The sequence below is a fragment of the Microcaecilia unicolor genome, chromosome 13 (genome assembly GCF_901765095.1).
Source record: "Microcaecilia unicolor chromosome 13, aMicUni1.1, whole genome shotgun sequence".
NCBI classification, from domain to species: domain Eukaryota; kingdom Metazoa; phylum Chordata; class Amphibia; order Gymnophiona; family Siphonopidae; genus Microcaecilia; species Microcaecilia unicolor.
The window spans coordinates 44,068,559-44,081,741 of record NC_044043.1 but is presented as its reverse complement, the minus strand read 5'-3'; the positions used below and the strand labels follow the sequence as shown (position 1 = coordinate 44,081,741).

The window sequence follows — 13,183 nt, the reverse complement described above, 5'->3', positions numbered from 1 at the left end:
GAATTATGAGTAGACAGTGACTTTGTTTTGCATATATGGGTTTCAGAGGGAATACCCAACTGCTCAAGTTTCCTTCAAAACCACAGTTGGAGAAACCCATTTGGAGGTTGGGGCTTTGCCTTGGCTACCTTACCTAGTTATCTTGAGCTGGGATTTTCCAAGGTTTGAAGCCCTCTAGACATCACCAACTGCTAGCCCAGAGAAGAAGGATGAACTCTTTTCCCTTTGGAGGATCCTGATTTATATGAGGAGAATTCCAAGCAATGGAAACCCCGCCAGCAGCGACATCTGGAGAAGCTATGCAGCAACCCTAATTTAGGGGGCAAAGTAGATGAGGACCTGGGTGCAAGTGAAGACACCCAGGAAAGCCCCAATCCATTAGAGAACATGGCCAAATGGAACAGGAAGGACAATCCGGGGAATTTTAACAGGGCCCAATTAGAGGACAAGACCCTCACAAATGTACAAACCTGGGTGGTGATGGTAGATGAGAAACCAGTGGGTAATCAAGACCCTAAGGTAGTTCTCCTATATTTTATATTGAAAAATGACTTGGTATTCAGGATGGCCAAGGGATCTTTGAAAGGAGATGAGGTGGAGTAGTTATTAGAGCCTCAATTCTATCACAGGCAGGTTATACAGTTAGCCCATAACCACCTATTAGGGGGTCACTTAGAGGAAGAGAAAACCCAGGAGAGGATAATGGCCCAGTTTTTCTGGCCCAGCTTATTCAAACAAGGCCAGCTCTATTTTTTATTTTCATTTTTGAATAACAGTTCTACATAACATTATCCAATCTAAACTGAAAACAGATTCTTGAAACAGTACAAATCTTTTAAGGCCAGTTCTATTGCCAGTCTTGCCCAACCTGTCAGTTGAGCAGCCCTGCAAGGATTCCACCTGCCCCTCTCATTCCTGTGCGTATGCCCATTGTTGAATCCCTATTTGAGAGAATAGCTGTGGACTTCATGGGACCCCTGGAGACAACAAATGCATCCTGGTCATCTTACCCGGAAGCCATTGCATTATGTAACATGAAGGTCACTTCAGTAGCCACTGCACTATGGGAATTCCCTTGGAGATCTTAACCTTCATTTCGCAAGTCATGAAGCAAGTCTGTGACCTATTGAAAGTGAAGTAAACCATTGTATTTGACAACAGAAAAATGGGTGACCTGTACATTTTGAACAAAAAGTAGCTCTTTTGTTCAAAATGTTCTCTGCTGTGGCCAGCTCCTACAGGGCCACAGTGTTCACTGATCTGTCTTTCAAAAGGCAGCACAAACGACTTGCTTTTGGCCTGGAATCCCAGGGTTACAGTTCTGTCTTTCCAAAAGGAAGCACAATTGACCAAGCTTAGCCTTCAGTTTTAAAAGTCAAAATTTTGGCAGGGTTCCAAGCTAAACTTGCCTACCTGAGTAGAGCTTCTGCAGGACTTCTGGGCCTCTCTGACTAATCTATGCTGAGAGTTTTTATCCTGCCTTGACCATACCCTCCCAGCTCTGCTCCTACTGAGCCAGCTCTTTCTTGTTCTGCAGCCTGCCTTTTAAGATGGCTTTGCGACTGTGAGGTAGTGCTGTTAAGGGGGAATGGTAATTTCCTATAGACTCCTTCACATGGTGCCTCAAAAGATCAGACAGGGTACCGCGGAGGACCGTGTGTCACTACGTGAAGATAAGCCAGCAAAGGGAGTAGTGAAGGTAGCAGGGCTTTTCCACAAAAAAAACAGCGGACACAAGTTCTAATGGTCAAAATCTTTATTCTTCAAAACCCGACACAGTACTGTGTTTCGGCAAAAAGCCTGCATCAGGGATCTGTATGTAAAGTCATGATGAAAATAGGGGTCAAAATAACATCTTTAAAAAGACGACAATCCTGTGGAAGACGGTTATTTTGACCCCTATTTTTATCAGTGACTTTATATACAGACCCCTGATGTAGGCTTTTCACCAAAACACAGTACTGTGTTGGGTTTTGAAGAATAAAGATTTTGACCATTAGGGCTTGTTTGCTGCTGTTTGGTTTTTTTTAATGTTTAAATCTTTTTATTGACTGAAAGATCAATACAAACAAGCATAAAACTTCAACATGAACACTGTTCAAGTACAAGAAAATCATTCAGCATTCCACAGTCAATGAAGTTTTCCTTGTATCCCCAAACACCCCAACCCCGTCCCTAATCCCTCTACTTTAAATCTGTTTATTAAAGTATTCCATTTATGAAGAGTAGTCAACAGCATAACATAGGAGAACGTAATACATATAACGTATTGCATTACCGAATAATACCTCAAAGGGCCTTGTTCCTTATAGCCTGACTTTGAGAGACATCCTCTCTGGTAAAACCATATGTATGGTCTGCCCGTGTTGTAAAATCTTATCAAATTTTTTCCATTCAGCTAGCAAGAATATTGTAGTGTTTTGCCTAACCGTGCTTGCTGGCAGATAATGACAACTTCTAATTTCCGTTTGATCAAGTAATGGTACAAAAATATTTTAAACTTTTTTTTTTTTTTTTTTGTGGCAGAGCCCTGCTACCTTCACTACTCCCTTTTCTGGCCTCAAAAGATCAGAACACACTTCCCACTTTTTTTTTTTTCTTCTGTGTTTATTTGCTCCTCAATGTTCTTCTCAATGCCGAAACCAGGAACACTAGTTCTAGATACCAGAGTGCTGACTGTTACCTCAGACTTTCTAAAACCATTTTAGTAATGCCTGTTGGTTAAAGAAATTAATCGGTAATGTTGCCCATTTCAAGCTGGTTTCATTTGTTCTGTTCCTAGCTCTGTCAGGTGGTGAGGCTGGTCCCTGGAGCCTATTTAGAATACAAATCAGCTTTGGTGAATGAATGTAGCAAACAAGGAGGCTTGAGACTGGCCCAAGCCAGGGCCCTCATCAAGATAGATGTGAACAAAACCAGAAAAATCTACGACTTCCTTATCCGGGAGGGCTACATCAGCAAAGCCTGATTTTTTTTGGAAGACAGTCACCAAGGAAACCTGGCTGCACTTTGATTGCTGTCGCAAACATTAATTATGTGGTCTTTTCAGAAAGAAAGCTGTGTCAGACTGTGTTTATCTTCCTGTCTTTTGTGTTTTGTTTTTACCTGCACTCCGTGTGTTAGGGTTGCGATCTAGTAGACTGTAGGATAGTACATAATTGAATCAGAGCAGCAATTAGTTGGATCTTCTTTTGCAGTTTGGGTTAAAGGTGTCACCTATCCATCTTCAGCTCAAGGCATTTCACATATGTAGGTACAACAAGTTCCTGGCTCGAGAGCTTACAATCTAGGTGGATGCCTGAGGCAATAGGAAAAACAATGATTTTCCCAAAGATATAAGGAATGTTGGTGAGAGAAATGGAATTGAACCCTGATTGTCCCACTCTAACCGTTAGGCCTCTTGTCCTAGACTTGTCCTGCTACTGGTTTGCTGCCCTGAACAAACAAGAATCCATTGGAGGGGAGGGGGTCGCTGCTGCACTCAAAGAGCCTCCCCTGCAAGTTGGTTTGTGTTCAGGAAGGTTCATGCTAGACACTTTTTGGTTCTGCTCAACTGGTGAAAAACAATGTTACATAATTGTAAGAGAGACAATGAGGTTAGAAATCAGATGTCGAGAGAAGCATCAGCTCTTGAGATATCAAATGAGGAAACTTCTATATAGTGATCAGAATGGTACTTCACATTCTTTTGTCCCAGTGTCCATTCATTTTTGGTTTCTTCACCCCCACACTGCTGCAGTATGCAGGCCTTCCAAATAAGCTGGAACCGTGGAAATCTTTATTTAAGTATTTATTTAAAAAGTTCCTCTTCACTGTAAGTGAAAGGTGTCTAATGCTTACAGAATGGTCCTGTATTCCATGGAGCAAAGTGTAATAATAAAAGAAAAATGTAAAATCAAACAGCAAATCTTTGGTTTTTTTTTTCTTAAATGGTGTAAAATCAGTCTTTCTAGAAGCCTGACAATGCTCCCTGTATTACCAGTGTGAGTAGCTTTGGATCTTGTGCCACTGAGTACTTCTGCCTGAATTTTTACATAAAGCTGCCCCATCTTACTGACTTTTTTTTTTCTCACACATTTAGAGTTTGATAGCGATGAGGCATTTTATCATCCTGTTTCCAGTTCTGCTACAATTAGACTTTAGTTATTATTATTTTACATTTGTATTCCACATTTTCCCACCTTTTTGCAGGCTCAGTGAGGCTTACATATTACCGTTAACGGTGTTAGCGATTCTGGTCTGAACAAATACATGGTATGAATGAATACAAAGTGATACATGTATGGTAGGTACAATTGGGGGGGAACTTAGAGAGGGAAAGGGGGAAGAAGAGTCAGGTAATGTCCGTAGCGCTCTTTGGTTACATTGTGTCTCTAGTGTCCAGGTACTTTTTATGTTGGGTCGGTGGGCTATGCTCTTCTGAACAGGTCTGTCTTTAGTGATTTTACAACCCTTTGAGATGCTGGAAAATAAACTGTACTGCTTTAAATGTTACGTTTCTTTTCCTGCTTTTCTCATTGCATTTCCAAAAAATATTCAGAAGTTTTATTTCATAGGGAAAACTGACATTTTCAGTCTTCCTTTAAACCAGGAGTTCTCAACCCAGTCCTCACAGGTTTTCAGGAAACCCACAATAAATGTGCATGATATTTTGCATACATTTGAAGTGGTACATGCAAATTAGTCTCTTGTATATTCATTGTGGATATCTTGAAAACCAAACTGGGTTGAAAACACCTACCCAAGTTCTTTTTAACAGTCAGTAACAAGATTAGGACAGATAGGTGTGTTTTTTTTTTTTATGCTGGGTGGCTGGGGTCTGCTAGGGATGAGGATTTCCAGATTGAATCCTTAGATCAGAGGTTCTCAACCCAGTCCTCAGAACACACCTACCCACCGAGTCAGGTTTTCAGGATACCCACAATGAATATGCAGGAGATAGATTTGCTTACAATGGAGGCAATACATTAAAGTTTTATCGCATACATATTCCTAATCGATATCTTGAAAACCAGACTGGCTTGGTGTGTGCTAAGGATGGGGTTGAGAACCTCTGCCCTAGGTGTCCAAAATCTGGATTTTTAGATTGGCAAAATACAAGTAATGGTAGAACCATCTTAATTTCAAGAGAGAGAAATTTTAGATTTTACTCTGAGTTAATTATATTGGACAACATAAGACTTTTCAGCAATATATTATTTTTATAGTGGACACTGAACCTAGTATGTATCTTAACATCAGAGATTGGTGGAAAAGTAACATGACATATTTAAAGGGCTTAAGTGAAAAACTAGAGTCATGTAAAGTGTGAATAGTGGATATGTCCATGATTTCAAAATGTTAAGGTTCAAGAAGAATAGCTACTGTATTTTCTGAAGAAATTAGTTTACTATTTATGCATATATTAGTACTTATGTACCACTTTACAGTTCAAAAAAGACCACATCCATCCAGTATACAAATGCACTGAAGTCCTGTCTGGGTTTACAAAAATTCAAATGCATCTGCTAATATGTGGATTTTTGGAATTAGCTTGTGCCTTTTTCAGGTGTAGCTCAAGGTGAGTTATTTCCTATGCTCAGCTTGCAGTTTAAGGGGTTGACATTCAACAGCAGTGGTTAAGAGGCTTGGAATCTGCTCACAACCATGGGCAGATAACCAGTGCATGTCTGTCCATCACTGAAGATCCGGGTTAGTGCGGCAGCTCAAAATCTTACTGCATAATGGCTGATATTCAGACTACTGAACAGTTAGCTTGGTGGATAGATTAGGATAATCTTTCAACTGTCCTCATTTTATCCACTCACTTAACTGAATATCACAGCTGACCAGTTAAATGCTGGCTCCACCCATGCTGTGTTCCAGACCGCCCCTAACTAGCAGGTTAGTGTTTGGGTACTCAGCAGGGCTACAGCTGCCCTAGCCATCTGGGAATTGCCAGCTCAGCAGGGTTTAGATGAGCCTCTCCTGCCCCCAGTTAAATCCTTTTGAATATTGTCTGTTCGTCTGTCCAATTTAGATTGTTAGCTCTGTTAAGCAGGGACTGTCTCTTCGTGCTCATTTGTACAGCGCTGCATAAATTGAGTAGTGCTATAGAAATGTTTAGTAGTAGTAATATTGACCCTTGTTTATGTCTGAGGTAATAAAAGGTTAAGTGGCTTCCCATGATCATAAAGGGACACAGTGGGATTTGAACCCTAGCTTCTCTGATTCTTAGCCTGCTGCTCTAATTATTAGGCTACTCCTCCATCCTATTTGAATACGGATAGTCAGGGAGAGTGTGTCTGGATAAGTCAAGCATGGTTGTAAAATGTAGGATTTTTTTTTTCTTTATTAACTTTGATCTTTCAGTAGGCACAGAACTTCTTGTTTCCAAGACAATAATTTCCTTAAATATATAATGGTTTCTAACCTGTTCATCCCCCTGCACGCAGCTGAACGAGAACACAGCTTTGGGAGCTTAATCTCTGCGTAATTTAAGCATATGAGGAGCATGTTTAAAAATTTTTTAAAAAACTCTGGATTCTATACCTCAAAGGGTTGGAGGAGAAGCATTAATGGAAGTTCCTCAACCAGGGCTAAGCTGCCAGGGTGGGTAATGGGTAAGCATTTAGTAATGTCTTTAATTATTGTGTTTGATATACTGTCTTTCAAAAGTGGTTTACAGTACATAGTAATTAACTGACATGAAACAAAACAGTTTTAACATAGTAAATATTGGCAGAAAAAGGCCTGTATGGTCCTTCCAGTTTGCCTGACAAGGTGGCCAGAGTTGAATCTGGCATTCTGCACAGGTTCTGCTTCTTCATAATTAAAGACAAATATACTTTAATCTCTGTCTTTCCCTGCCAATTTTGAGGCACAGACCGTAGAAGTCTGCCTGGCGTTCGTCTTACCAACTTCTGAAGCTGCCATCAAATGTTTGTTGGTATAACAGAGGAAACAATAGGAAGGGACAGAGGTTACACAGCAAAAATTATCTAGTAGACTTTGTCTGACTGAAGCTGACACCTAAAGGGCAATTGTATAATTGTCTGCCTGTGTTGATGTGCCCCGTGTGTGCATCAGTCTACAGAATATTATCACATTTGCAGGTAGGTGGACACTTATACAGATAAATACTAGGGGCGGGGCTCCCACCAGTGTGCATAACTTACAGAATACTGTACAGTCCGTGCAGCCCTGCCACATTTAGGTGTTCACAGTTAAATGTTAAGCTGCGCTGACACCAGGTTACACTAGTATTCGGTAATGGAATCTAGATGCCCAGGTGCATTTATAGACTAGGTTGTTATAACCTGTCCTATGGGGGTGCCTGGTTATAGAATTACCCCCCTTAGTGCCCTGAAATAGCCCTTTCCAGCACCTAAACTGCTACTAGAATCCCCAGGAAGCAGATCTGAATGAGGAGAGGAACAAGGATCCATTTAAAAGGTTCTGCTACAAACCGTAAGCGCCTATACTGGGTTGGTGTGGTGGTGAATTGCCAGGTGCCCTATTTGTGATGCCAGGGTTTTTAATCATGAAGGAATGTAACCTGCACCGAGTGAAGGGTGCGGCTAAGACCGCCTGGTTTGGCAGACAGGATTGACTGCAGATCTTTATCTGCTGCCAAGTACTTCAGTACATTACTATATACCTGAGCTGTTCAATAGACAAGGAAGAAGGTACACAGAATGTGAAAAGACAGAAAGAAAGGCTTTGCTCTGCATAAATGTATATATAATCTGGCCTACCACCTATGCCCTGTGAATCTCCACAGCTCTTCAGATCTCATCACAGACTGGTAAAAGGCTTATGTTTCCATGGGAACTGTGCAGGACTACAGCTCTGGAGAGGAGTGACGGGCTTCTGCATGGGAGACGGAGGGAACAGTAATGCTACAGCATGACTGCCTCTCTTAGACAAGGTACAAAGGCCACCCAGGAGCTGGGCTGGTAAGAACTGGCTTGGATGTCTAAGGACTAGATGCACTAAACGAGCCAGCAACATGGTTTTTAAACTGGTTCTAGCCAGTTTAGCGCACAAGTAGTAAACCGGGACATGCACAAAAGGGTTCTCCGTGCCATTTTCCTGTCACGGTAGCAGCTAACGAAAACAGAATGCAAATGAGCTAATTACTATTATAATGTGAATGCAATGCACTACCATTTCCGACCCCATGCACAAAAGCAGTCCCTACCTTTACCGTGGAAATTTTAACGGGAGGTGTGGACCTGCCGGTTCTTCATTATTGCAAGCAGGAGAAGGGGAGAAACAAGTAGGGAAGATGAAGCACACACAAAAAAAAGTATACCAGCTTACACACAGCTTCTTTGCGTGTATGAAAGCCGTGCCATATGTTTCTTTTTCAAATTACAGTTTACTGGCAAGAAATTGGGGGGGGGGGGGGGGCAGTACCGAAATGAAAACCATAAAAGTAATGGTGACTTACCAAAAATGCAAAGAAGACAAGGGTCCATCAAAGAAACAGCATCTGTGGGACATGGGCTTGGTTCCACCACCCCCCCCCCCCCCCCGTTCCTGCTGCTTCCTTCTATTGGCCAGCTGACATCCTAGAACACCCATCTCTCATTGGCTGGCTGCTGTCCCAAATCCTCCTCCCTGCAGGGCTTTCCTGATGACATCACTTTAGAGCTGTGAACTGATGGATCCAAACTTCCTGGTGTCCCCCTCTAAAGAGAAGGGCTAAACCAATTGGACAGCATCAGCCTGGGATGTCCCGTCCACTCATTACTGGAGATTCAAATACCTGTCCTTCTTTATCGCAATGTGCCGCCAGAGGTGCTGTGGTCTTTTTGATGTGTATATTGCTCTTATGCTCGGTTAATCGTGTCGCCAACTTTCTCACAGTTTGTCCAATGTACAACTTGTTGCAAGGGCATTGTATACAATACACCACAAAGTCAGATGTGCATGAGGTTTTGGACCGAAGAATGTATTTCCTGCCTGACTGGATCCGTAAACTCTGACGTGGCCATCATCATCTCACACTGGTGGATCAATGGTCTCAGAGCGGCAGGGGATAGAATCTCTTTAAAATTTCTACCCCTACTAAATGCTAATCTCACTCTCGAGTCCATAAATGTCGGTAGTGTCTGTACAATGTGCCAATGTTTCCTGATTGCAGCTGAAACTTGTGCTGCCGTGGTGGTATACCTCCAGACACATGATCTTATCCTCAACTGTGTCATCTCTATCTCTCTGTAGTAACAAATAGTCCCAGTTGTTGAACTTGGCTCTTCTATAAGCTTTATGGACTATAGGTTCGGGTAGCCCCTCTCTCTCAATCTCTTCCTCAAATCAGCCGATTGCTCTTTAAAATCCTCCACTTCTCAGCAAATCCTTCTCTACCTCAAGAACTGGGAGAAGGGCAAGCTATCCTTTAGCTTCTTCACACATGTGCCACTAGTGTGAAAGCACATTCTTCACAATTAATGCTACTTGGTGAGTGGTACCCAGCAATGGCACTTGTGCATCTTTTTTCTTCTTCTAATAACTATGTATTGATCTGACAAGCATTTATTGACTTCTAGTATTTATGATTTGTATTTGTTGATATACTTTATTGTTTTGCGGTAAACAGTGTTTGTTCATTTTGGCTTATATTTTATCCTACTTTGGGTCCCCTTTTTGCGGGAGAAGAAGGTACTAATCAAGCCTTATTTTAAACACACTGTTCATGTTTTGTTCATCTGAGAATCAGCATTTAGACATCCATATTGCATGAAAGGGGGGACCCGGTGGAGGGGGGGAGCGGTGGCGACAACCTCAGGGGGGCAGCGGGGCACGGGGCGGAGGATGGCGGGAGGCGGACCTGTGGGAGAAAGAAAAGAAGAGAGGGGGGGCTGCTAAACATTGGATTTTTATGCTGCAGCTGTCATGTCATCCCCGTTCACTCAAAACAAGCAAGCAAGCCTATGAAGTACTGCATCCACCTTGTCGTTCTTTATTGGTAGCATTTTTATTTAATCTCATTTATATTTTCAAACATGCCAGCTTGGATTTTTATGCTGCAGGGGGAAGCAGGGAGCAGTGGCGTGTCTGTATGACAGCTCAGGCCTTACCGACAGCTCTGACCACACATTAAATATATCGCGGTAAATGATTCGGTGCAATTGTCGGTATGGTTAGTGCATCCCGAATCATCCACATTACAATGGTAGTTACTCGTTTGTATTCCGTTTTCGTTAGCTGCTAGCGTCGTCGGAAAATGGCCTTTAATGCATGCTTCGGTTAAAAATGTCTTCGTTAAAGGGTCGTTAAAGGCTCGTTTTGTTTAGTGCATCTGGGCCTGAGTCAGATGCATGGAGAAGATGTGTTGGAGGAGGTGAGTGGAGGGCTTGGGAAGCACTTTATTGTGTTTTATATTGAGCTGAAATGTGCTTTGTGTGGATTATAAGATGTGTTAGGGTGGGACTGCTGGCTGAAGGGTTGGGACTATTTTTATATTATTTATATTGAATTATAACAGGCTTTGAGCTATTTGGTGATACGAGCCTTCAAGATCTGGATATAAATAAATATATCAGGTGCCTCCCTCCTGCTCACATAAGATTTAAAAAACCTGAGTAAAGTAGAGGGAACTGGTGCTTCTTCCTCTTGAGGTAGGCATTAATTACTGCATGTATATAAATTAGCAAATAATTAAGGCGATATAAAAATAATATCTCGAATCGCACACTGCCTACATAGAAAGAGTTATCAACAAACTCCAGGCGTCTGGGAGCAGGGAAACATTAACCCTTTGGTGGGCACTAGACAAAAAAGTACATTAAATCCCCTATTGTAATATTAATGGATTTGAAAGTTCCCCAAAATAATGTCCCACAGAGGAGGAGGCAATAGTTAGAAAGTGCTACCTGTTGATTTTCTAAACAAAAGATGATCCTCAGGGGTTAGGGAGGAAAGACAGACCTGTGTGGATAGCGATGTGTCTTTCCCCTCCCCTCCTCCCCTCCCCTCCCTTAAGGGTAAAAATCTCCCTTGAGAGACACCAAATTTCTACATATAGTAAATGAACTGACCCCTCCTAAACATGTGCCTAGTTTGCCTGTGCATTAATCCTGTCATATCTGTAGGAATCTGCTCACATAGGGGCCCTTTTATTAAAGGGTTGGCGTGCGTCAGTAAGCTTGCACGTTACTGCAGCAGGCTGGCAGTAATTCCACCCCCAGTGCATGCCATTTCCAGCCCCATGGAAATTTATTTCCATATTTTTACTGCCAGGTTAGTGCAGGAGCCCTTACCGAAGTGCTTCCCCTAAAATAGCCACACAGCAAGTGCAAATTTACCACACGGCCATTTCTATTTTTTCAGCCTTTTTACCCACTGTGGTAAAAGGGGCTTCGGCACATGGCAAAAACAGAGGTTATTGCGGACTATAAGAATATACTGTATTGTATTGTATAACTGAATTATAAAAGGTATAGAGATGGGCGACAAAATTAAAAAAGGGATGGAACAACTTGTTTATGAGAAAAGGCCAAAGAGGTTAGGGCTCTTCAGCTTGGAGAAAAGACACCTGAGGGAAGGTATGATAGAAGTTTATAAAATACTGAGTAGAATGGAATGGGTAGACATGAATCACTTGTTTACTCTTCCCAAATATACAAGGACTAGGGGGCACACAATGAAGTTACTAAGGGGTAAATTTAGAACAAATATGAGAAAATATTTCTTCCCTCAACACGTAATTACACTCTGGATTTTTTTGCCAAAGAATGTGGTAAAATCCATTAGCATAGCAGTGTTTAAAAAAAGGTTTGGACAAGTTCCTGGAAGAAAAGTGCATAAACCATTATTAAGGTGCACTTAGGAAAAATCCACTGCTTATTCTTGAGATAAGCAGCATGAAATCTATTTTACTCTTTTGGGATTCTGCCAGGTCCTTGTAACATGATTGGCCACTGTTGGAAACAGGATACATTGCTTGATGGGCCTGTTGGTCCATCCCAGTATTGCAATGCTTACTTACTTATTCTTATGCCTCCTTTCTTTTAAATACAAACTATGCCATCCTCTTCTTATACCTTACTATTTAATTATGTCAGTTCATCTAAAATAGACTATCGTACATTTTTGAGAGTACAGTGCACTGTTCAATGTTTAAATTTTAAAATAACATCAGGAATTGTTTTTTTTTTTTTTCATGGAAAGGATGGTGGATGCTTGCAATGCCCACCTGATGCAGGTAGTGGGGAAAAAGTAGTGATGGAATTCCAAAAGGCATGGGATAAACTAGGAGGATCCCTATTTAGCAAGAGGATGGAACTGAAGTATAGAGAATCAAAGCAGAAATGACTTTTCACACTTCAAAGCATAGAACACTGAAAGCAAAACATAAATTATTTTTCACACTTCAAAATATCATCGAGAAGAGTAATTGGCGCAGAGCGACAGATACAACGCTAACCACCTACTGAGCAGACTGGATAGGCCATGTTGGTATTTATCTGCCATCATTAGCTATTATACCACATCATTTACTAGCTCTCAAACCAATCTAATCATTTGTTCAACAGTTCATATCAGTTTTTGTGATTTTTTTTATAATATATCCACACATTGTCTCCAATCAATCAACATAACTTTTCTTCTATATTTTGTACAGTTGCTCAATAAGCATATGCTGCTTTTCTGCATTCAACATAGTACTATGTTTTGAGGCTGGGCTGCTTCAGGGATAAGAATCCCCTTTGTCCAGCAGCCCTGCCGTTTACTCAGAACTAGTTTGATCTGTTGAACATTGCACTGTACTCTCATAAATACATGATGGTCTATTTTAGATTTTGAATTTCTGTTTGGCGAAATTACATGGTTAAGTAGTGGAGTATACATCCTAGGGAAATTGTGTAAATCCTGCTTCTGGCAGGTTGTGTTTTGAAGCAGTCTACTACTACTACTACTACTATTTAGCATTTTTATAGCGCTACAAGGCGTACGCAGCGCTGCACAAACATAGAAGAAAGACAGTCCCTGCTCAAAGAGCTTACAATCTAATAGACAAAAATAATAATTGCCTTTTTCTTCAGTCCCAAATCAAATCAATTAATGTGTACAGGAAGGAGGAGAGGAGGGTAGGTGGAGGCGAGTGGTTACAAGTCCTTTCCTTTTGCCTGCTTTTTCCTTCTTTGCTGTGTCTGTCTCCTGTTTCTGGTGAGCGCTGCTCCTTATCTGATCT

At 41.4% G+C, this 13,183-nt stretch overlaps 1 protein-coding gene across 6 annotated transcripts in view; it reads left to right on the top strand.

Annotated features, from left to right (window-relative positions):
- TADA2A (transcriptional adaptor 2A) overlaps positions 1–4,123 on the top strand; it is a 57,314-nt gene extending 53,191 nt beyond the window's left edge. For 3 of the 6 annotated variants that reach the window (XM_030222319.1, XM_030222321.1, XM_030222320.1), the window contains exon 15: positions 2,783–4,122. In XM_030222319.1, coding sequence (XP_030078179.1) covers positions 2,783–2,968 — 186 coding nt within the window. In that variant the 3' untranslated portion in view covers positions 2,969–4,122. Of the gene's footprint in view, positions 1–2,782 lie in introns of all 6 variants that reach the window. The other 3 variants (XM_030222325.1, XM_030222323.1, XM_030222322.1) reach the window with 2 other exon arrangements.
- Positions 4,124–13,183: the final 9,060 nt, after the last annotated feature.